The sequence below is a fragment of the Bufo bufo genome, chromosome 4, assembly GCF_905171765.1.
Source record: "Bufo bufo chromosome 4, aBufBuf1.1, whole genome shotgun sequence".
NCBI classification, from domain to species: domain Eukaryota; kingdom Metazoa; phylum Chordata; class Amphibia; order Anura; family Bufonidae; genus Bufo; species Bufo bufo.
In genome coordinates this window covers 618,293,744-618,317,541 of record NC_053392.1, presented here as the reverse complement: position 1 = coordinate 618,317,541, position 23,798 = coordinate 618,293,744, and the positions used below count along the sequence as shown (strand labels likewise).

At 46.1% G+C, this 23,798-nt stretch overlaps 1 protein-coding gene across 1 annotated transcript; it reads left to right on the top strand.

Moving 5' to 3' along the window:
* The first annotated feature begins 11,739 nt into the window (after nt 1-11,739).
* On the top strand, nt 11,740-22,546 carry LOC120999678 (gastrula zinc finger protein XlCGF57.1-like). The gene is made up of 5 exons (XM_040430693.1): nt 11,740-11,763; nt 11,847-11,970; nt 12,656-12,753; nt 18,887-18,944; nt 20,059-22,546. The coding sequence occupies exons 2-5, from the start codon at nt 11,886-11,888 to the stop codon at nt 21,576-21,578; spliced, it is 1,761 nt and encodes a 586-aa protein (XP_040286627.1). The 5' UTR covers nt 11,740-11,763; nt 11,847-11,885; the 3' UTR covers nt 21,579-22,546.
* Nucleotides 22,547-23,798: the final 1,252 nt, after the last annotated feature.

Sequence of the window (23,798 nt, the reverse complement as noted above, 5' to 3'; positions counted from 1 at the left end):
GTCCCTCATTGGGCTTTTTCAGAGTTGGTCGGTATGACCTTTTAACAACTCGCAAAGGGACCTCCAGAATTTAGAAGTAAATGATATCCCTGTATGATCAGAAACTATGGGGGCATTTACCAAACTGGTGTAAAGCACAACTGGCTTAGTTGCCCCTAGCAACCAATCAGATTCCACCTTTCATTTTCTAAAGCAGCTGTGTAAAATGAAAGGTGGAATCTGACTGGTTGCTATTGGCAACTAAGACAGTTTTCCTTTACACTAATTTGATAAATGGGGGCGAATTGTGCTTTACTGTGAGCTGCAATGTTACGTGATCCTGTGACGTCTGAAGGTCCTTACAGCTCACAGAGTAAAGATACTCGTTAATTTCTAACGATAATTTGTTTTCCCTTTCCTGGGCTTTGGCACAGATGGGTATTCTGCCCCTGTGGACTGGTTAGGGCAGGTGGAAGTTTTAATGAAATGAAATAAAAACTGACATACACACGCCCTCCCTGCCCCCAATAAAGAGGTTTGTGACCCTCAGAACCTCGTGTAATTACAAGTAGACAAAAATAACCACAAATACTAAAAAAAAAGGGGGGGGAAATTTGTGTGCCACTGTTAGGACTAAGGGAAAACAAAATATCGTTAGAAATTAACGATTCCCTTACGTCCTAACCAGTGGCACAGATGGGGATTTAGCAAGTAGAAACCCCCATGGGAGGGTCCTCATGCCTGGTGGAAGATAACACTGTCCGGCCAAATGAGGAATAACTATGTATTCTAGCATCCACTCTATAGTGAGAGATAAAAGTGGAGTGAGAACTCCAAGAAGCTGACTTACAGATCACGTCCAATGGGATCGAGCTTCTCTCTGCAAAAGAAGTGGCCACTGCTCGAGTAGAGTGGGCCCTTACAAATTCAGGGGGCTCCGAGCCCTGAGACATATAAGACTCCCGAATTGCCTCTTTAATCCAGCGACTGATAGAGGGCTTAGAGGCTTTCCTCCCCTTATGGGTACCGGAAAAAAGGATAAGGAGGTTTTCATCCTTCCTAAATACCTTGGAGCGTTCCAGGTAAATCCTAAGACATCTCGAAATGTCGAGGGTATGGAGCCCTCTTTCCTCAGAGGAGGGGGGTGGAGCCAATGTTGGCAGGGAGATCACCTGGTTGATATTGTCAAAGGAAGGAACCTTTGGGATGAAAGTAGGTAAAAATTTGAGAAGTACCCGATCCTGCAGGAACTTTGTATAAGGCTCAAAGGCAGAAAAAGCCTGGAGTTCCCCAACTCGCTTTGCAGAGGTAACAGCCAACAAGAAGGTGATCTTCCAGGTCAGGAACTTGAATCCTGCCTCCTCTAGGGGCTCAAAGGGGGGAGATGATAACCCCCTGAGCACGACCGACAAATCCCAAACCGGGATAGGTCTGATTACTGTAGGCTTTAATCTTGAGGCTCCCTTCAGGAATCTCTTGATAAGGGGTTCTTGAGAAATAGCTCTGTTGAGACAAGCAGAGATTGCTGAAATCTGCACTTTAAGGGTAGCTGGTGATAGCCCCCTGTCCAGACCGTCCTGAAGAAATTGGAGAATCATCGGGATGGAAGCTTCAGCGGATCTTTGCTGATGCCTTGTACACCAGGATGAAAAGATCTTCCAGATTCTGGAGTAGGCCTTATTGGTAGCTTCTGATCTGGAGTGCTCTAAGGTTCTCAAGACCGACCCTGATAGCCCTTCTATCCGTGGAAGGGACTGGTCAACCTCCAGGCCGTCAGGTTGAACATTTGAAGATTTGAGGAGATCTGAGTATCCCCCGACACCAGTACTCTCTCTGGGGGAAGCCTCAGAAATTGACCCCGACTCATCTGTAAGAGTTGGGTAAACCAAGCTCTTTTCGGCCAGTATGGGATAATGGCGATAACTGACGCTTGGTCCTGCCTGATTTTCATCAAGACCCTCGGTATCAAGGAAATTGGAGGGAAGATGTAGGCCAGCCTGAACCTCCATGGGATTGACAGAGCATCTATAGCCACCAGGTTGTCCTCCCTGTAAAGGGAGCAATACCTCTCCACCTTGGTGTTGAACCTCGTTGCCATGAGATCGATCTCTGGCATGCCCCACCTGAGCGTTATCTCCTTGAAGACCTCTGGATGAAGTGACCATTCTCCGGTTGGAAGACCTCGGTTTAGGCGATCCGCAATCACATTGAGAACTCCGCGAATGTGAACGGCTGATAAGTGGGTGAGGTTCAATTCTGCCCAATCCAATATCACCTCTATCTCTCTCAGGAGACTTTGTGACCTCGTGCCTGCCTGCTTGTTGATGTACAGCACAGCGGTCATGCTGTCTGACTGTACCTTCACTGCCTTCCCTCAAATGAAGGGAGCAAAATGAAAAAGAGCTAGTCTGATTGCTCTGATCTCCAGGAGATTTGATGACAATAACCTCTCCTGAGGTGTCCAAGTTCCCTGGACTGTCATGTCCTGAAGATGCGCACCCCAGCCTACTAGGGATGCGTCTGAAGTAAGTATGATCCAAGAGGGCTGGATCAGAGACTTGCCGTCCTTGAGGTGGGACCACCACCTTAGAGAGGATCGGACCTTGTAAGGCAGGGAGAGCACGGAACTGAGTCCGACTGGACTGTGATTCCACTTGGCTAGTACTTCCGACTGGAGCGGACGTAGGTGCCATAATGCCCAAGGTACCGCCTGAGCGTTTGAAGACATTAGTCCCAACATTCTCATCCATGTTCGAATCATTACCTGTTTTGGTACAGAAAGAGAACGGGCTGTCTGTTGCACGGATTGCCTTCTTTCGGGAGTGAGATGAATCGTCATCCTGACTGAATCCACCATGAACCCCAGGAACCTTACCGAGGTGGCTGGTTGAAGTTGGAATTTGTCCCAATTGATTATCCATCCCAACCGATGCAGGAATGTGACAGCCTGCTGGATGTGTTGGGACAGGATCACCTGGGAAGGAGCTCTGAGGAGCCAGTCGTCCAGGTATGGAACTATACTCAGGCCCTGAAGCGTTAGCGCGGCCACCACAGAGACCACCACTTTGGTAAAAGTGTGTGGGGCTGAAGAAATCCCAAACGGGAGGGCCACAAACTGAAAATGTTTTAGGACCCCCCCCGATGCTTACCGCGATCCTTAAGAATCTTCTGGACCCAGGATGGATGGGAATATGGAGATAAGCATCCTTGAGGTCTAAGGTTGCCAAGAAATCTCCCGGCATAAGAAGATTGGTCACCGACTGGATAGTTTCCATACGGAACTTCTTTTGTTTTATGAAACGGTTGAAGAACCTCAAATCTATAATCATCCTCCAACCTCCGGTATTCTTGGGTACCAGGAAAACTGGGGAGTAGATACCTGTTCCCCTCTCTTGGAGAGGAACCTCTTCTAAGGCCCCCTTCTGGAAGTATTCTAGCACGTAATTTTCTAGAATCTTTTGCTTGTTGCAGGGAAGAAGCCTTGTTTGGACTGCTCAAGTCCACAAGGTAACCCTGAGAAATTACCCGCAGGACCCAACTGTCCTGGATATGATCCTGCCAACAAGGTAGAAAGTGCTGTAGGAGACCGCCTACAGGAATGTGGGGAGAAGGGAGCCTGGGATTTCCAGTCAGACCGGCTAAATACCAAGAGCCTCGAGGAGGCCCGCAATCAGAGCGCCGAGGACTTCTTGGGGGGTCTAGAACCCCGAGAGGATTTTCCTCCTCTACGGGAGCCCCAATTCCTCTGGGCTCTGGGTTGAGGTTCCGCCCTGGAACCAAACCCCTTGCCCCGACCACGAAAGAACTGCTGGGGAAGGGACTTGCCCTTCTTGTCCGACAGCCCTTCCATTATTTGGTCAAGCTCTGCACCAAAAAGTTTGCCGGGTTCATATGCCATGGCACAAAGATTGTGCTTTGAGGTCGTATCGGCCTTCCAAGGTTTCAACCAAAGCGGACGCCTGCCCGCGGTTGAGAGAGCCATGGACTTCGATGCCAGCTTCAACTGTTGTGGAGCTGCGTCACACAGGAAGTCTATGGCAAGGCTGGCCGTCTTACATGAGGCCAGAATGTCGTCCTTAGAGACCCCCTGGTCCAGGTCAGACTGAATCTGGGTGAATCTAGCTTTCAGAAAGTTCGCCACTTCGGAAAAAGAAATTGCAACCGAGGCGGAGGCCGAGGCTGAGGAATAAGCGCGCCTAAGGGCGCAGTCCGTCTTCCGGTCCATTGGGTCCTGCAAACTTGACCTGTCGCCTGATGGGATCAGGGTCCTCCTAGATAGCTTTGCAATTGCTATGTCCACCTTGGGGACAAGCCCCCAGGAAGATACTTGATCTTCTTTGACCGGAAACACAGCCTTGAATCTTTTGGTCAACACTGGACCCTTCTCCGGCTTTCTCCATTCTGTTTTCATCAGAGACAGGAGAGAATCATCTGCTTTAAAGGCCCTAGGCCCCCTAGAGGCAGAGGTTGAGGCTTCTGCCGGATCAACGTCCTGGTCCCCCGACCGGACGGATTTTAGTAGCCGCTGGGCCTTCTCCAGCGGAAAAAAATATGAAAACCCGTCCTCCTCATCCGAGGAGGAAGAGGCTGAACCGTCTCTCGCCTCCTGACCCCCCGAGACCTCCATCGCCCGATGGGGGGAGGAGAGACGATGGCGTTTGGAAACCAGGGTATTCTTCAGCTCTTGTATGGAGGCGTTCACCTGGCTCATATTGGACTCCATATAGCCCTTCACCCAATCGACTACGTCGTGGACCGATGGCTCCAGCTGGGGGAGAGTCTTGGCCCTACAGGGTGGGCACCGTGAAAAATCATAGGAGTCCTCCAACACTATCTGGCAGTCATGGCAATGCAGGTGACGTCTCTTGCCAGCGGACTTCCTGCTGGGCTCTCGCTCACCGTCCCCGGTAGAAGACATGGCTGAAAAATACAAGAAATATGAATTTAAGCATAATACAAGAAAAAATACCGCAAGCTTCAGGATCTTTACACAGAAGATCCTAGCAAGTTCTATTGTAAAGGAAAAAAGGTTTTCAGCAACACAGAGGTTTGCACGCAAACAACTCTAGCACCAACCACACGACTCAAGGTTAACAGAACTAACTGCGCTCCAGGAGACTGAACCTGGAGCCTCACCAAGTTTAAATAGGGTGTTTGGGCGCCAAAAGAAAGCCCCGCCTGCAAAAGGGGCGGGGTAAACCTCTAAAGCTTATTTTTTTAGCTCAGAGTAACCAAACTTCCTCCTCTGGAACCCAGAGAGGGACCCTGAAACATCTAAAGGCACCCAACGGCCTTAAACAATGAAAATACTCCCCGGCCGACGCTACTGCGATTGGCCGGAGAAAACCCGGAAGTGACGTCACTTCCGCAAGATGGCGGCGCCGAGCCGAACATGCGGGACGCCGCTCCAGACCCCGAAATGAGGTAAGCCCAAACAGGGATAGGGCTGAACGGTTGAACCCCAGCTAAAGCCTGAGCGTTATTTCCTCAGGCCGCATAGGAGGAGCGGCTGCGCTCCCAGAGGGAACAAGATAATAAAAAAGAAACACTCTCTCTACCGCAAGGATGGAGGAGTGACCACCCGTCCTGTCCTGTCCGCAGGACAGAAAAAAACACGAGGTTCTGAGGGTCACACCCCTCTTTATTGCGGGCAGGGAGGGCGTGTGTATGTCAGTTTTTATTTCATTTCATTAAAACTTCCAACTGTCATAACCAGTCCACAGCGGCAGAATACCCCATCTGTGCTACTGGTTAGGACGTAAGGGAATACCCATATTATATCCTAGTGACTTCAGGACCTTTGATGATGTCATGGTCATGTGATCAGTCACATGAGGGGAGGAGTAAAGCAGGGGAGGTTTTTCACTGTGCAGCACTTCCTGTCATGTGACCAGTGTGACGTCATCGCAGGTCCTGCAGCCCCAGGAGGTGAGATCTGCAGGTCCGTTATCGGTCTTGGTTCTGGGTTTATTAGAATGGAGCGGTTCTATAGGTGACATATAGCAGGTCCAGCCAGCAGGGGGCAGCACCGGCCATAGAGAGTCTCTGCTCACACAGTCTGGAGGTCAGGAGGGGAGTTCTCCTCAGACATGTCTGCTCTCCCCCTGGAATATTAGGAGACCCCCCAGACCCCTGTAAGAGGGGCTGTTCTCCTGGATTAGAGGGGTCTTCCATCACACACTGTTCTGTGATATCACTAGGATATGGAGTCAGTGTGTGGTCGGTGGGGACAACCTCTTCTAGATGAAGGGGCTGCAGCGCTGTGTCCTCTCCTCACTGTCCCTGCACAGCGGAGGCCGGAGCTCTAATGAGCAGGGACTGTGGAGGAGATTCAGCAGTAAAGCAGCTCTGCAGCCCCTCCATTCCCAGGATTAGTGGGGTCCTGATAGAGGCGAGCCCCCACCTACCGCACACTGATGACCAGTAGGGTCGCCCCCCGGCCGGTAATTTACTGCCGCTGCAGTTGTTTTTCTATATGGGCTGTTACTAATGAGCACTTCCATTGTGGAGCAGTCATTAATACAACTTTCAACCCCCCCCCCACACACACACACACACAAATACACGCGTGTTAAGAAGAAGAAAAAATAACACTCTTCTTTTTTGTTTTGCACATACAGGGAGTGCAGAATTATTAGGCAAGTTGTATTTTTGAGGATTAATTTTATTATTGAACAACAACCATGTTCTCAATGAACCCAAAAAACTCATTAATATCAAAGCTGAATATTTTTGGAAGTAGTTTTTAGTTTGTTTTTAGTTTTAGCTATTTTAGGGGGATATCTGTGTGTGCAGGTGACTATTACTGTGCATAATTATTAGGCAACTTAACAAAAAACAAATATATACTCATTTCAATTATTTATTTTTACCAGTGAAACCAATATAACATCTCAACATTCACAAATATACATTTCTGACATTCAAAAACAAAACAAAAACAAATCAGTGACCAATATAGCCACCTTTCCTTGCAAGGACACTCAAAAGCCTGCCATCCATGGATTCTGTCAGTGTTTTGATCTGTTCACCATCAACATTGCGTGCAGCAGCAACCACAGCCTCCCAGACACTGTTCAGAGAGGTGTACTGTTTTCCCTCCTTGTAAATCTCACATTTGATGATGGACCACAGGTTCTCAATGGGGTTCGGATCAGGTGAACAAGGAGGCCATGTCATTAGATTTTCTTCTTTTATACCCTTTCTTGCCAGCCACGCTGTGGAGTACTTGGACGCGTGTGATGGAGCATTGTCCTGCATGAAAATCAGGTTTTTCTTGAAGGATGCAGACTTCTTCCTGTACCACTGCTTGAAGAAGGTGTCTTCCAGAAACTGGCAGTAGGACTGGGAGTTGAGCTTGACTCCATCCTCAACCCGAAAAGGCCCCACAAGCTCATCTTTGATGATACCAGCCCAAACCAGTACTCCACCTCCACCTTGCTGGTGTCTGAGTCGGACTGGAGCTCTCTGCCCTTTACCAATCCAGCCACGGGCCCATCCATCTGGCCCATCAAGACTCACTCTCATTTCATCAGTCCATAAAACCTTAGAAAAATCAGTCTTGAGATATTTCTTGGCCCAGTCTTGACGTTTCAGCTTGTGTGTCTTGTTCAGTGGTGGTCGTCTTTCAGCCTTTCTTACCCCCGCCATGTCTCTGAGTATTGCACACCTTGTGCTTTTGGGCACTCCAGTGATGTTGCAGCTCTGAAATATGGCCAAACTGGTGGCAAGTGGCATCTTGGCAGCTGCACGCTTGACTTTTCTCAGTTCATGGGCAGTTATTTTGCGCCTTGGTTTTTCCACACGCTTCTTGCGACCCTGTTGACTATTTTGAATGAAACGCTTGATTGTTCGATGATCACGCTTCAGAAGCTTTGCAATTTTAAGAGTGCTGCATCCCTCTGCAAGATATCTCACTATTTTTGACTTTTCTGAGCCTGTCAAGTCCTTCTTTTGACCCATTTTGCCAAAGGAAAGAAAGTTGCCTAATAATTATGCACACCTAATATAGGGTGTTGATGTCATTAGACCACACCCCTTCTCATTACAGAGATGCACATCACCTAATATGCTTAATTGGTAGTAGGCTTTCGAGCCTATACAGCTTGGAGTAAGACAACATGCATAAAGAGGATGATGTGGTCAAAATACTCATTTGCCTAATAATTCTGTACAGGGTGTAGAATAGAAGGCAGCATTAGTAATTCTAGGGGGCACTAATGGGGGTATTATTATTATTTCTGCTGGGCACTAATAGGGACACTTAATTCTAGGGGGCGCTAACGGGGGCATTAATAATTCTGTGGGGCATTAATATTATTTGGGGGCACTATCAATTCTGGGGGGTGCTAATTGAGACATTATTAATTCTGGGTGCACTAATAGGGCATTAATATTATTGTGGGCACTAATGGGGCATTATGAATTCTGCAGGGTGGTAATGGGGGCATTATTAATTCTGGGGGGCACTAATGGGGGACATTACTATCCCCCTCACAATAGTGCTGTCCCCTTAGTGCCCCCTCACAATAGTGCTGTCCCCTTAGTAGTGCCCCCTCACAATAGTGCTGTCCCCTTAGTGCCCCCTCACAATAGTGCTGTCCCCTTAGTAGTGCCCCCTCACAATAGTGCTGTCCCCTTAGTAGTGCCCCTCACAATAGTGCTGTCCCCTTAGTAGTGCCCCTCACAATAGTCCTGTCCCCTTAGTAGTGCCCTTCACAAAAGTCCTGTCCCATTAGTGGTGCCCCTCACAATAGTCCTGTCCCCTTAGTTGCCCCTCACAATAGTGCTGTCCCCTTAGTGCCCCCTCACAATAGTGCTGTCCCCTTAGTAGTGCCCCCTCACAATAGTGCTGTCCCCTTAGTAGTGCCCCTCACAATAGTGCTGTCCCCTTAGTCGTGCCCCCTCACAATAGTGCTGTCCCCTTAGTAGTGCCCCCTCACAATAGTGCTGTCCCCTTAGTAGTGCCCCCTCACAATAGTGCTGTCCCCTTAGTAGTGCCCCCTCACAATAGTGCTGTCCCCTTAGTAGTGCCCCCTCACAATAGTGCTGTCCCCTTAGTAGTGCCCCCTCACAATAGTGCTGTCCCCTTAGTAGTGCCCCCTCACAATAGTGCTGTCCCCTTAGTAGTGCCCCCTCACATTAGTGCTGTCCCCTTAGTAGTGCCCCCTCACAATAGTGCTGTCCCCTTAGTAGTGCCCCCTCACAATTGTCCTGTTCCCTTAGTAGTGCCCCTCACAATAGTGCTGTCCCCTTAGTAGTTCCCCCTCACAATAGTGCTGTCCCCTTAGTAGTGCCCCTCACAATAGTGCTGTCCCCTTAGTAGTGCCCCTCACAATAGTCCTGTCCCCTTAGTAGTGCTCCTCACAATAGTCCTGTCCCCTTAGTAGTGCTCCTCACAATAGTCCTGTCCCCTTAGTAGTGCTCCTCACAATAGTCCTGTCCCCTTAGTAGTTCCCCCTCACAATAGTGCTGTCCCCTTAGTGCCCCCTCACAATAGTGCTGTCCCCTTAGTAGTGCCCCCTCACAATAGTCCTGTCCCCTTAGTAGTGCTCCTCACAATAGTCCTGTCCCCTTAGTAGTTCCCCCTCACAATAGTGCTGTCCCCTTAGTGCCCCCTCACAATAGTGCTGTCCCCTTAGTGCCCCCTCACAATAGTGCTGTCCCCTTAGTGCCCCCTCACAATAGTGCTGTCCCCTTAGTAGTGCCCTCTCACCCCCCTCACAATAGTGCTGTACCCTTAGTAGTGCCCCTCACAATAGTGCTGTACCCTTAGTAGTGCCCCTCACAATAGTGCTAAAACAAAAGATGATGGCAGCATCTCCAGTGTATTTCTTTATTGGACAAGCCTTTACAGAATGCGTGCAATAAGAACAAGACAGCAAAGTTTCGGCTATATCCGATCCTTTATCAAGCCTGGTCAAGAGTTATATCTATAGTCTTATATAGTGCATACAACTCCTCCCATGGTGTTGGTAAACCAATCTCCTCAATATACTTCACTTCACTTTACAAAAGCAACCAATCACCATGAGATATAACATCGGTGAGACGTATGAAGGTCCGAGTGCTGCTCTACATTTACTGTTTCCTCACAATAGTGCTGTCCCCTTAGTGCCCCCTCACAATAGTGCTGTCCCCTTAGTGCCCCCTCACAATAGTGCTGTCCCCTTAGTGCCCCCTCACAATAGTGCTGTCCCCTTAGTGCTCCCTCACAATAGTGCTGTCCCCTCAGTGCCCCCTCACAATAGTGCTGTCCCCTTAGTGCCCCCTCACAATAGTGCTGTCCCCTTAGTGCCCCCTCACAATTGTGCTGTCCCCTTAGTGCCCCTTCACAATAGTGCTGTCCCCTTAGTAGTGCCCCCTCACAATAGTGCTGTCCCCTTAGTGCCCCCTCACAATAGTACTGTCCCCTTAGTGCCCCCTCACAATTGTGCTGTCCCCTTAGTGCCCCCTCACAATAGTGCTGTCCCCTTAGTGCCCCCTCACAATAGTGCTGTCCCCTTAGTGCCCCCTCACAATAGTGCTGTCCCCTTAGTCCCCCCTCACAATAGTGCTGTCCCCTTAGTGCCCCCTCACAATAGTGCTGTCCCCTTAGTGCCCCCTCACAATAGTGCTGTCCCCTTAGTGCCCCCTCACAATAGTACTGTCCCCTTAGTGCCCTCTCACAATAGTGCTGTCCCCTTAGTCCCCCCTCACAATAGTGCTGTCCCCTTAGTGCCCCCTCACAATAGTGCTGTCCCCTTAGTGCCCCCTCACAATAGTACTGTCCCCTTAGTGCCCTCTCATAATTGTATTGTCATGAGATTAGAATTGAAGTCTATGATGATTTTACTAGTTTCATATGGAGCCCTATTACAAGCCAGGGCTCTATAGGAAACAGAGTGCAGCAAACTCCGATTGCCACACAGGGTCGTCAGAGCATCACCTGAAGTGTGCGCTTTCGGTTTCTAGTGCAGGTTTGACCACGGCATCTGGTTAAATGTTGCGAGAGGCATTACCCCTGGTCGCGGACATTAGCCGCGGGTGGCTGCTGTAAGAAACAGCAGGCACTCTGTTGCTATAGTGCCCACTCCACTCAAGGGAAAGGGTTAATAAAGACATTTAAAAAAAAAGATGAGAGCTGTCTGCTGTATGTGGTAGACTGCGATGTGTATCCTGTGTAACACTGTATTCACTGTATAGCAGGAGGCCGGCTGACTGATTTATTATGGTCACCAGTCTGGTATGTATAAGACACCTCAATAGCTAAGTCACCTCCATTGTACAATATTGGTAGAGTTTTGTCATTCCTAATTTTTGAGACACTTTAGTTCATGTAAGATGTGATTTTTCTCCCAATCCTCCTTCTTTCCCTCAGGTTCCTTAGGTTCAGGACTCTCTTCTTTTTAGAGCCAATGGTCCTTTCTATCAAGGACCCACCAAGGATGGAGAAGGACAGAGACCACATGTCTGCAAGGATATTAGACCTCACCCTGGAGATCATCTCCTTGATAACTGGAGAGGTGAGAGTCTCACATAACATCACTCTTATCTCTAGTAATAAACCAGGGAAATGTCTGGAAAGGTGAAGGACTCTTAGAATCTCTGTAGTGATCGGCGTCTCCCCATACACAGGATTACACAGTAGTGAAGAAGTCGTCTGGGGAGTGTGTGACACCCCGTGTGTCAGGAGGATGGAGCAGGACCCAGAACCCCATCACCGAGCCTCCACCTCATTCCCTGATACATGAGCAGAAGATCCTAGAACTTACCACCAGGATCACTGAGCTGCTGAGCGGAGAGGTGAGCGATGCTGGGAATGCTGGGACATTATACAATAACGCCAAGGGAGGGGTCTGGTAATGACTGTATCCTTGTGTTGTCAGGTTCCTATAAGGTGTCAGGATGTCGCTGTCTATTTCTCCATGGAGGAGTGGGAGTATTTAGAAGGACAAAAGGATCTGTACAAGGACGTCATGATGGAGAATCACCAGTCCCTCACATCACCGGGTAAGAGGAGACCTTCCATGCCTGTAGAGGAGAGAACAGTTTTGAATTAAAATGCGGATGTAGATGTGCTGTGCCACAGATTTGGCTGGGGCTATTGCTAAAGGAGCACTTAGAGGCCCCCCCGTCCCTATGACATATGGATGTCACTGCAGGGGAACCACCAGGCCACCTTTGGTAGTAGTCAGTAGAGTAGGCAGCACACGGTCAATACCAGGAACAGGCAGAGGTCAGGTCAGGCAGCAGTTGGTTAAATCCAGTTAACAGACAGAGGTGGGTAAATGTGCAACTGAACTTAAAAGTGGAGTAACTTTGCAGGAAACTAGCAACTAGAACCTCTTACTCAAGCACCATTCCACAGGGGAGGGTGCCTTAAATAACCCATGTAATAGCCATAGACTGGACAGATTAGGGCCACACATGCTGGCCCTTTAAGAAACAGAGGAGGCCCATGCCCTACAGGTGGACAAAGCCACTGCAGACCAAGAGCTGTCTGCAGACGAGCACACAATGGACAGAACAGTGAAATGCCAACAGGTATGGACCACCGGAGCAGGGAATTGGGTAAACGCTCCAACAGCCTTCAAGGAACAAGGAGATGTCAGCAGCCACGGACCGGCCGGCATCACAGATTCACTCATCATTGGATATAGACAATGTATTCAGTCACCGTGTGTTTTTCCTGCAGATGAATCCAGTCAGAGAAATCCACCAGAGAGATGTCCCAGTCCTCAGTATTCCCAGGACTGTCCAGAGGAGAAACCAAATATCCCACTGGATCATCAGGTAGGTGAAGCTGAGGTTTCTACAAATCCTCTACAGACTGATGTAAAGGAGCTTTCCACTGACCTCCCCCAGCAGCAGTGGAGTATACTGTACTCTGTATTTCATGTTATTGTTGTTTGCAAATGGTTTCTGGTGTCATAAAAAATTGTATTGTAATTAAATGGAACTTGTCAGCAACAAAATGGCCCCTAAACTGTCCCCTTTAACCCTTTCCAGACATCCGCCATACATGTACGTCGGATGTCAGGTCCCTAAAGATGGTGCCTGTCCTGGAGCAAGTGCCTGAGCCGCCGGGTGCTTGCAGTTCCATACAGCAGACATACGGGGCTAATGTCTGTGATCAGTGATAATGCCGTTCACAGACATTAATCCCCTCAGATGCTGTGTTCAAATGTGACCGCGGCGTCTGAGAGGTAAAAAACCCCAGAAGCACGCACTTTCTGGGCAGGAACACTATTTCCTTTCTGAAATCAGGAAAGGCGTCCCATAGTAGTAATAGGCCAGAGGCTGTAGAAGGCTTTTAGGACTATTACTTGTATATTCCAATGCAGGTGGCAGCATGTATTGTAATATACTGATCTTTATATTCTGTAATGGCTAAAACTCCAATACTTAATATAAAAGGCAATCGAATGATTACATGTTGGGGGCCAAAAATAAAGAAATTTAGTGGGCATGCTAAGTCATATATGGTGGTACTGCCCACTGGTCAGCTCCTTTTGAATATTGGTTCAGGCACACATGCGAGCTTTGGGCCCTTCAGATTTTGCCCTTACAGCGGGACATTTTTGACCCTCTAAACATTCCTTGGTAACACGCCTCTTAACCGCGGCCAAGTGTTTAATTTCCCTGCTATGGCTGCAACCTTATCCACTGACTGAGCATCAATGGCTACAGAAGGTAGATCAGTTATGTCGCATGGAGGAGCTGACTAGCTGGCAGGTCCATAGACACAATTCTTTCATGGGTACATGGGGCCCTTGGGAGCAATATGCTAAAAGCCTTTAATTATTTTAGTACTCTTTTCACTTTATATCCCCCCCCCCCCCTCCCCTTCATCAGTTCTTTTTCTCCACTACCATCCCCCTTTATGCTGGCATGGCATGTGACAATATATAGCATATGGGGCTATGTGTGTATATGTTCTAGTATATCAACTGCTACATACCTCTATTTTTATTGCTTAGGTAACTGACTGGTTTTCATATTAAGGTGTCAATCAATGACCCGTTGTTATACAATCTGACGTGCCGTTGTACCCATGATGTCTACAATCGTGCTGGATGATCACAGTGTATTTTGTTTGCATTTGTATATTGTGTTTGTTCTTTGTAAAATTGAATAAAAACAGATTTGGTAGAAAAAAAAATACAAAAATTTAACCCAAAATGTAAATAAAAGTAAATAACCAAAAATATAGACATCATAGGCATCATACGTCCAAAAAACACCCGTAATAATAATAATAAAAGCTAAAAATATTGATCCCTTACGGCGAATGGTGTAATAGAAAAAAAACATACCACAAAATGGTATCAATAAAAACTACAGATCGTCCCGCAAAAAATTTGCTCTTACACAGCTCCATAGACATAACTGAAAATGTTAAGGGGGAAAAATATGGAGATGAAAAGAAAAGGTTATTTTTGCCACAAAAATTTCAGTATTAAAAAGCTAAAAGAACTGTATACCGTATTCGTCATATAAGACGCACCTACAGTATGTTATAGAGGAGGAAAATAAGAATATATATATTTTTTTTTATTAGACCTCAGTTCAGACCCCAGATCAGACACCATGTTACTAAGACCCCCATTTAGACCTCAGATCAGACCCCCATGTTAATAAGACCTCCAAGTTAATCAGTCCTCAGATCAGACAAAATGAAAAATTTACTCACCTCTCCTGTTCCGGACCCCCTCCTGAGATTCAGTGCTCTTCCTGCTGTGCTGTGACCCGACGTCACACAGCGTGAGGTCACAAAGTACACCGACATCCTCACGCTGTGCGCAGAACACAGCACAGCGCGCAGAGCCTGCAGAAGAAGACCAAGCAGCGGGGAGTACAGAGCTAGCACGGGGAGAGCTGTATTCACCGCTCCCTGCTCCTCCTGTACTAATTAATGCTTCCATAATTATTTTTCTAGCTTCTCACTACATCGTATGCAATATTAAATAGTGCCACTAGAAAGTACAACTTGCAAATGTAAAAATGGTAAAATTATTATGCACAACATTTTATAGGTTGCAAAGAACGGAAATTTGCAGCATTAACCCTTTCAGCCATATTCTGTTTTTTGTTTTTTTTTGTTTTTGCGTTTTCATTTTTCACTTCCCACCTTTCTGGGGCAAATTTTAATTTTTTTAATTTTTTCAGTTTACATGAGCATATGAGGGCTTGGTTTTTGTAGGACAGGTTGCACTTTGTAATTCCACCATTTATTAATGCATAGGATGTAGTGGGAAGCAGGAAAAAAAATACTTAAATGGGGTGAAATTGGGAAAAAACGCAATTCCACAACAGTTTTATGAGTTTTTTGTTTTCACGGCATTCCTTATACCATAAAACTGATCTGTTACTTTCATTCTCCAGGTCAGTAAGATTACGGAGATACAACATATGTTTAGTTTTGCTTACATTTTAATACTAAAAAAAACCCTTAAAAAAAAGTTTTTTCTATTCATCGCCATATTCTGATCTCTCTAACATTTTTGTAGTTATGCGTACAGAGCTGTTTGAGGGATAATTTTTTGCAGGGCATTCTGGGGTGTGTAAGACTTTTTGTAGGAGGTGAAATAATCAAAAACAGCAAATCGGCCATTTTGACTTTTTTTTTTCCAGATCGGTACCATTTTGGGGTACATATGACTTTTTGGTCACTTGATATTACACTTTTTATGATTCAGGGTCACAAAAAATGGCTGTTTTGGAATAGTCTTTTTTTTAACTTTTTTTTTACAGCATTTACCTGAGGGGCATATCATGTGATATTTTTATAGAGCAGGTTGTTACGGACACGGCGATACCCAATGTGTCTATCATTTATTATATCCTATATATAATGATATATTAATATACTTTATCAGTTTGTACCGCCATGTGCCTCACAATAATAGTAAGAGACATTATCATCAACACCATGTAGCGTATTATATGAGGTACATGATGGGTTCACTGTTACTATTAGGCTACATGCACACGACCGTGCCATTTTTTGCGGTCCGCAAACCGCGGATCCACTAAAAACGGAAGCCGCCAGTGTGCCTTCCGCAATTTGCGGAGCGGACGGCCCATTGTAGACATGCCTATTCTTGTCCGCAAAACGGACAAGAATAGGACATGCTATATTTTTGTGGCGGGGCCTTGGAACGGAGCAACGGATGCGGACAGCAGACTGAGTGCTGTCCGCATCTTTTGCGGCCCCATTGAAGTGAATGGGTCCGCACCCGAGCCGCAAAAGAAAGGACCTTTGGTGACGGCACTGGGCTCATCACATGGTCCGTCACATGGTCCATCACCATGGTGATGAACCATGTGATGAGCGCAGTGACGTCACCAAAGGTCATTTTCCTCTCAGGTCCTCAAAGAAGAAGAAAGAATACAAGCCAGGCTGCGCGAACAAGTGGATGAGGTGAGTTTAATTATTTTTTTTATTTTTTAACCCCTCTATCCCTTATTTACTTAGCATTCTTAATACAGAATGCTATTAATTTCCCTTATAACCATGTTATAAGGGGAAATAATAAAGATCGGGTCCCCATCCCAATCATCTCCTAGCAACCGTGCGTGAAAATCGCACTGCATCCGCACCTCCTTGCGAGAAGTGTCAGAGTTAGGACTGCCATAAGGAGGTGGTTCAAGCAGAGACAGAGGACCCAATGCATAGCTGTGGTGGTGGTGGTGGTAGTAGTAGTAGTAGTGGCATTTGGACCACAGTGGTGACGGTAACGGCAATAGTAGCCGTGGCGACAGTGTGACTTGGGGCAAACCCAGAGCAGGGAATCGGTGGAGGGCCAAGGATCCCACGATGACATATCACTTTCTGTAAAAGTGACAGTGAGGGTTGGGACTATGATGATGATGATTGTGTGTTGGACAGGACATGGTAACCAGATCTGTGTGCTGAGGAGGAGGCAGCACCAGAGGAGAAGGGTGATGGCGTGGCAGCAATAAAAAATGGAGGCAATGAGTGGCAAAGAGTGGCCAAAACCTCCAAAACTGCCAGGGCCAGATCTACTTCTATTTTGATGAGCTTGGGAACTGGTGATGCCACTGAAAACAAGTTTGGCTGCCGCTATATCTGTGCGAGCGACTCGTGTATGGCTGTTTTTCTCCACAAGGCCAACACACAAAACTGATCTGCAGGATTAAAATATGTCATTGACATTCAAACACAAGCATTGGCAACAGAGCTGTATTGCAGCACATGAGATGGAATCACCAGATCCAGTGGGATAATAGAACTGGCGAGCATTCAGCAAAGTCTGTCCTCCTTCTCCCAGTCTTCTTTGTGACAAACAGGCCACATCCCCAAGCAGTACAGTGACCTTATCATCAGCTTCTTCTTCTCCTTGTCTTCGATTCCATCATGAGACATCGATAACAAAATGTGCGGCCATGGGAAGACTATTTGCAAACAGCAATTAGCTTGTGTTCAAACTGAACTCCCACGTGGCCAAGTTGCTGGCAGTGCAGTTGCTGCTGTACCTCTTAGTTGTGGAAATTGCAGTGCAGTTCCATGCCTTCACCAAAATTTAAAGAGGACCTTTCACCAGAAGAAAGCCTCTAAACTGACTATACAGACGTGTAGAGCGGCGCCCAGGGATCCCCCTGCACTTACTGTTATCCCCGGGCGCCGCTCCGTTCTCCGGTTATAGCCTCCGGTATGTAAGTAGTTAGGCTCCACCCACTTGATCCTGCCGGCGTCTTCTTCTATGCTGTAGCGCTGGCCAATCGCAGCGCTCAGCTCATAGCCTGGCTAAGTGCAGCAGGATCCCTGGGCGCCGCTCTACACTTCTGTATAGTCAGTTTAGAGGTTTTATTATGGTGAAAGGTCCTCTTTAAGTCACCACTCTCCTGCTGTCTCTGCTACAACAAGTAGCAGAAGCTGCTGCTCCAACCTGATACAGTAAACGGACATGCACTGTCTGAACAGCTAGGTTCAGTTGTACCTGGACTATGCCCTTTCTCTGGCACACACCCTGTTCCCTGACCCTATGGACTTCTGGGAATGCAGATTGGAACAGTGGCTGGAAATGGCCAAGTTTGCTATCACAGTACTATGATTTCCAGTCTCTTGTGTGATCTCAGGGAGGGTTTTCCTCATGGCAGGTGGCATTTTCCCACCCAAGCAGGCAAAATTGTCCTACGAGTTTGCAAAACATTAGCTTTGTCAAAATAATTCAGGCACATGGATCCTTGAGGATTTTCATATATTTCCAACAGATGACAATGAATAGATCTGCCATTGCTGGGTATTTATGATCAGCCCAGTGATGCTAATGCCTGCCTGTTCGTGGTGTTCCATACTGTACTGCAGTTGCTGCTCCGCCTGGTGCCATTACTACTACCCCTAAATGGCTGCACATTGCCTGCCTTTTTTGAGGTTTCTTATGGCACTGCTGCTCCCAAAAAAGGGAGAATTTTTGGGAAGGCATCTGCCTCCAGTACGGGACAATTATTGGAATGTTTTTAATTTTAAAAAGCATAACCCATGTAACGGCACAGTGTCTTTTTAAACGGGCTGTTTTTTTAACACCGTCATTAATGAATTTACCCAGAGCTATACATATCAGTGTCATTCTGATATTATTTAATATTAAAGGGCCTGAAAGGGGGAAGGGAGAGAAAAAAATATAAAGGAAAGAAACAAACGAGAAAAAAAATATGAGTCCTATGAGATCTTAGAGTGTGGTATACCAGGTTTCAGGCCAATTAGAGAACTTGTATTTGAGGTAGAATCGATTCGGATCCAAATTGAATTCTTGGAGTGCTCTGCTCGAATTAGACCCGAAACGAATTTCAAGAAATTCACTTATCTCTAATTCATGTTTTGTAGAAGTGTTTCATTTTCACCTGGACATAAGAAAAACTAGCAGCGGGGTATATTTTTCTCATGTCTTTCATCTTGCAGGAAAGTTCTGGTGAAACGACGAGTGAACATGAAAAACCCATCTCAGTGTCTGTGAATGGTAAGAGCCTTTCATCAATCTTTTTTGATTGTAAATGTCTTTACTAATAGGCTAATTGATAGGAAGTTCAGAGAAACCGCCTCTTCATGATCATTAATGATATAATAAATTTAATGCCATAATACCCCATCATCGTCATTGGCACCAGCAAAATGTGACACAATGTGAACAGATAAAATCACAAACACAAAAATTATTGGAAGGTAAATGCTGATTCAGTATAAGGGTCACATGATATGAAAGAACCTGTAGTATGTGGACCCATGACGTCCTTCTCGAGTCAGAGTGCTCCGGTTGTCCATATTCCCTCGCAGACAGGTTCCCACCTTGCAGGGGAGATCAGTAGTACAAGATGTAAGCATTCAGTCAGATTAGGGCCTAGTCCTAAAGATGAAGGGTAAATAGCTGTTGAAATAATAACTGGAAAAGTGAAGGCATCTAATGATGTTAAGAGAAATAAGGGGAGGAGGACACTTGCAAATTAGCTGGTAAAAACTGATAAAACCAAACCAAACCTGCTGAAATGAAAGTACTTGTAAGACCGATCAAATGCAATTTAAAATAGGTGAACCTCTTAGACAAGAGGGCGGCTCTGCAAAAAAAAGTAAATGTGTAAAGTACTTTTACTAAACAAGGCCTTGATCAGTACAGGCCAGCATCACAGGAGATGTTGCAGGAAGCCCAGAAGGGTAGCAGATGAATGGGAAAGAGGGGGGGGGGGCTAGTTTTCCAGATCCAAGGAGGCCAAAGGATTTCTAATGATGAGATCCAGCTAAGAAGGAAGTTGCCAAGGAGGGCCAGGCAGCCAAGATCACAGGAGGTAGATCTTGATCCTGAAGGAATCCTGGGTCTGAGAATAGATGAGCCTCCCCTATTTCTGACAATTAGGGCAAAGGGAATCGCCAGCGATAGGAGATCCCTCAATCCTGAAACAAGTCAACCAGTGGTTTTAGACTGACACGTTGCACCAATATGTGGTGTGGAAAAGTTTATATCAGTATGTTTATGCAGGGGATTCTACAGGTTATTGAAGATGGTAGTGATCACATTTCCTGGCTTGCAATTGTCTCAATAAAGCTGGGAAACTAATATAATTTAGGTTGTTTTTTTCCAGTGGAAGACGGGATGAGCGACTCCTATGGACATCTCCATTTATCTTCCCATCATGAAGCAGAAGATAACAATACCACACAAGATGATTTAATAACTCCTAATGTACCCTCAGTCCTTCTCAGCAGAGATCTATCCACTGAAACCGTTGGTCACAAAAAACCTTCATTTAAGCAATTACTGATTGGTAAAACAAGAACTAAACAGAAATGTGGGAAAGTTTTTTCTTGTGAGAAACATTTAAAAAAGAAATCTAATCTTTTTTTGCATAAGAGAAATCACAGAGATAGCAAATCATTTTCATGCTCAGAATGTGGAAAATCTTTTAGCATGACATCCATTCTTGTTAGACATCAGAGAACTCACACAGGGGAGAAGCCGTATTCATGTCCAGAATGTGGGAAAGGCTTTCATCAGCAATCATCTCTTCTTTATCATCGGAGAGCTCACAAAAGATTGAAGCCATTTCCGTGTTCAGATTGTGGGAAAAGTTTTAGACAGAAATCAGATCTTTGTAGACATAAGAAAACTCACACAGGGGAGAAGCCATTTTCATGTGTTGAATGCGGGAAATGCTTCAACAGTCAATCAAATTTTTTTCGGCATCAGAGAACTCACACAGGGGAGAAGCCATTTTCATGTGTTGAATGCGGGAAATGCTTTAGTCGGAAATCAAATCTTGTTACACATCAGAGAACTCACACAGGAGAGAAGCCATTTGTGTGTTCTGAATGTGGGAAGTCTTTTGATGTGAAGTCATTGCTTATGCAACATCAAAGAATTCACACAGGAGAGAAGCCATTTTTATGTTCAGAATGTGGGAAATGTTTTAGTCAGAGATCAAATCTTGTTAGACATCAGAGAACTCACTCACGGGTGAAGTCATGTATGTGTCTTGAATGTGGTAAGTATTTTGGTGTGAAATCAATGCTTTTAGAACATCTAAGAAGTCATACAGTAGAGAAGCCATTTTCAGCTTCAGAATCTGTGAAACCTTTTAGCCAGAAATCACATGTTGTAGAACAGGAAAGAGTCCACTTAGAGGAGAAGCCATTTTCATGTTCACAATGTCGTAAATGCTTTAACAGTCAAACAAGTTTTTTTCGGCATCAGAGAACTCATACAGGGGAGAAGCCATTTTCATGTCTTGAATGTGGAAAGTGCTTTAGTCAGAAATCAAATCTTGTTGCCCATCAGAAAACTCACACAGGAGAGAAGCCATTTATGTGTCCTGCATGTGGGAAGTGTTTTAGGGTGAGATCAATTCTTAACAAACATCTAAGAAGTCACACAGGGGAAAAGCCATTTTCATGTCTTGAATGCGGGAAATGTTTTGGTCAGAAATCAAATCTTGTTGCCCATCAGAAAACTCACACAGGAGAGAAGCCATTTATGTGTTCTGAATGTGGGAAGTGTTATGGTGTGAAATCATTGCTTATAAAACATCTAAGAAGTCACACAAGAGAGAATCCATTTTATCCTCAGAATGCGGGAAACATTTTATCCAGAAATCAAATCTTGTGAAACATCTAAGAACCCACTTAGGAGAGAAGCCATTTTCATGTCTTGAATGTGGAAACTGCTTTAGTCAAAAAGGAAATCTTGTTACACATCAGAGAACTCACACAGGAGAGAAGACATTTTCACGTTAAGAATATGGGAAGTCGTTTATTCAGAAATCAAGTCTTGCTAAACATCAGAGAATTCACTTACAAAAGAAGCCATTGTAATGTTCAGATTGTAAGACATGTGAGAGATGTGGAGCTTCATTGTGGGACCTGCTGCCTAATCATGTCTTCTGTATAACTTAAAGGGAGTCTGTCACCAAAATATGACGTTATACACCACTTACATGGCTCTCTAGCACATATATCCATGATTCAAATGGTACCTTTGTAATTTTCTTCTGACTTTCACAGCAGGAAAAACGCAGTTTAATCCATATGTAAATGAGGGGTCGCAAGTGCCCAGGGGCGGCGTTCGGTGTGTAGGAGCCCAGGCGGCTCTGCCTTCTTTTTACATTACTCCTCCCCAGCCTCTTCCTTGGCCCACCCTGCAAGTCCCTTGCGTCATCCACAGGACCGGCCAATATCCCTTGTGTGTGCAGTGCACCGCCGGCATGCCAGCACCGGCGAGAAACCAGTGACTAGGGGGCAGTCCGGAAGCAAGCAGGAGGACTAGAGGCCGACGCTGCGCACAATATCGTCCGGTCCTGTGGATGATGCAAGGGATTTGCGGGGCGGACCAAGGAAGAGGCTGAGGAGGAGTAATGTAAAAAGAAGGCAGAGCAGCTACTCAGCCAATAAACATGCGGGGAAGTACTGGCGCTCCCTGTAATGCCGTAGCCATGTTGGTTACTGGCATTACAGGGATTGGCTGTCCGGAACGCTTCGCACCCGATGATACGTGGTTTGGCTCAGTCTTAGGGCGAGCTGCAGCAGAAGGGACAGATAGTGTAGGGACATGATTTTTTTTTTTTTAGGTAGGGTTTAGTGTTGAAAGGTGTTAGAGACCCAAAAGTCCTTTTAAGGACTATTGTTTTATCTGGCTGCAATATATATTATTAGTGCAACCTGTGCTAAATTGCGTGCAATTGGTTGGCCGCTGCTGACAGTGACACAACCTCTGCTACATCTGTTGTGTTACATTTGCGCATCCTAAATATCTGTGACATTCGGCGCAATTGTTTGGCGGCTGGTGACAGCGACATTACCTGCGCTACATCTCCTGTATCACGGTTGTGCATCCTAAATATCTGTAACATTCAGTGTAATGTTTTCGCCGCTGGTGACAGCGACATTACCTGCGCTACATCTCCTGTATCACGTTTGTGCATCCTAAATATCTGTAACATTCAGTGTAATGTTTTCGCCGCTGGTGACAGCGACATTACCTGCGCTACATCTCCTGTATAACGTTTGTGCATCCTAAATATCTGTAACATTCAGTGTAATGTTTTCGCCGCTGGTGACAGCGACATTACCTGCGCTACATCTCCTCTATAATGTTTGCACATCCTAAATATCTGTGACATTCAGTGTAATTTTTTCTTAGCCGCTGGTGATAGCGACATTACCTGCGCTACATCTCCTGTATAACGTTTGAGCATCCTAAATATCTATGACATTCAGTGTTATTTATTTGCGCATACACTTAAACCTGCGCTACTGTACTTGTGACATACTTGCAGGCATATATACCATTTAATATGCTCAAGGCGAGCAATAAGGGATGGGGAAGTGGGTGTGCTGCTGATGGTGCACACAGAGACCGTGGCCCTGGATGCGGTGAAACTGTGCCTGCTGCCAGAGCACAAGAAACTCACTCATTCACGATACCTAGCTTCATGTCCCAGTTTGCAGGGCGGCGCAGGACACCACTCTCGAAGTCAGACCAGTGCGACCAGGTGGTCGGTTGGATTGCAGCAGATAATGCTTCCAGTCGGTTAAGCACCACCCTGTCTTCCACAAGGTCCAGTCTCAGTAGCCAAGAGTCTGGTCAACAGAATCCTCACCCTGATCCTCCTCCCTCTTTCCATGGAGAGTCTTGGCAAATAAGTGATCCCACACTCGGATATTCCGAGGAGCTATTTTCATCGCCATTCCTTGATTTGGGCCTCTCGCCAAGCCCGCTTGAAGAGGGACATGAGGAGATCTTGTGCACTGATTCCCAAACTCTTGAGAATCCACAATCAGAAGAAGATGACGGTGAGGAATGGCAATTGGTGTTTCACGAGGTGGATGA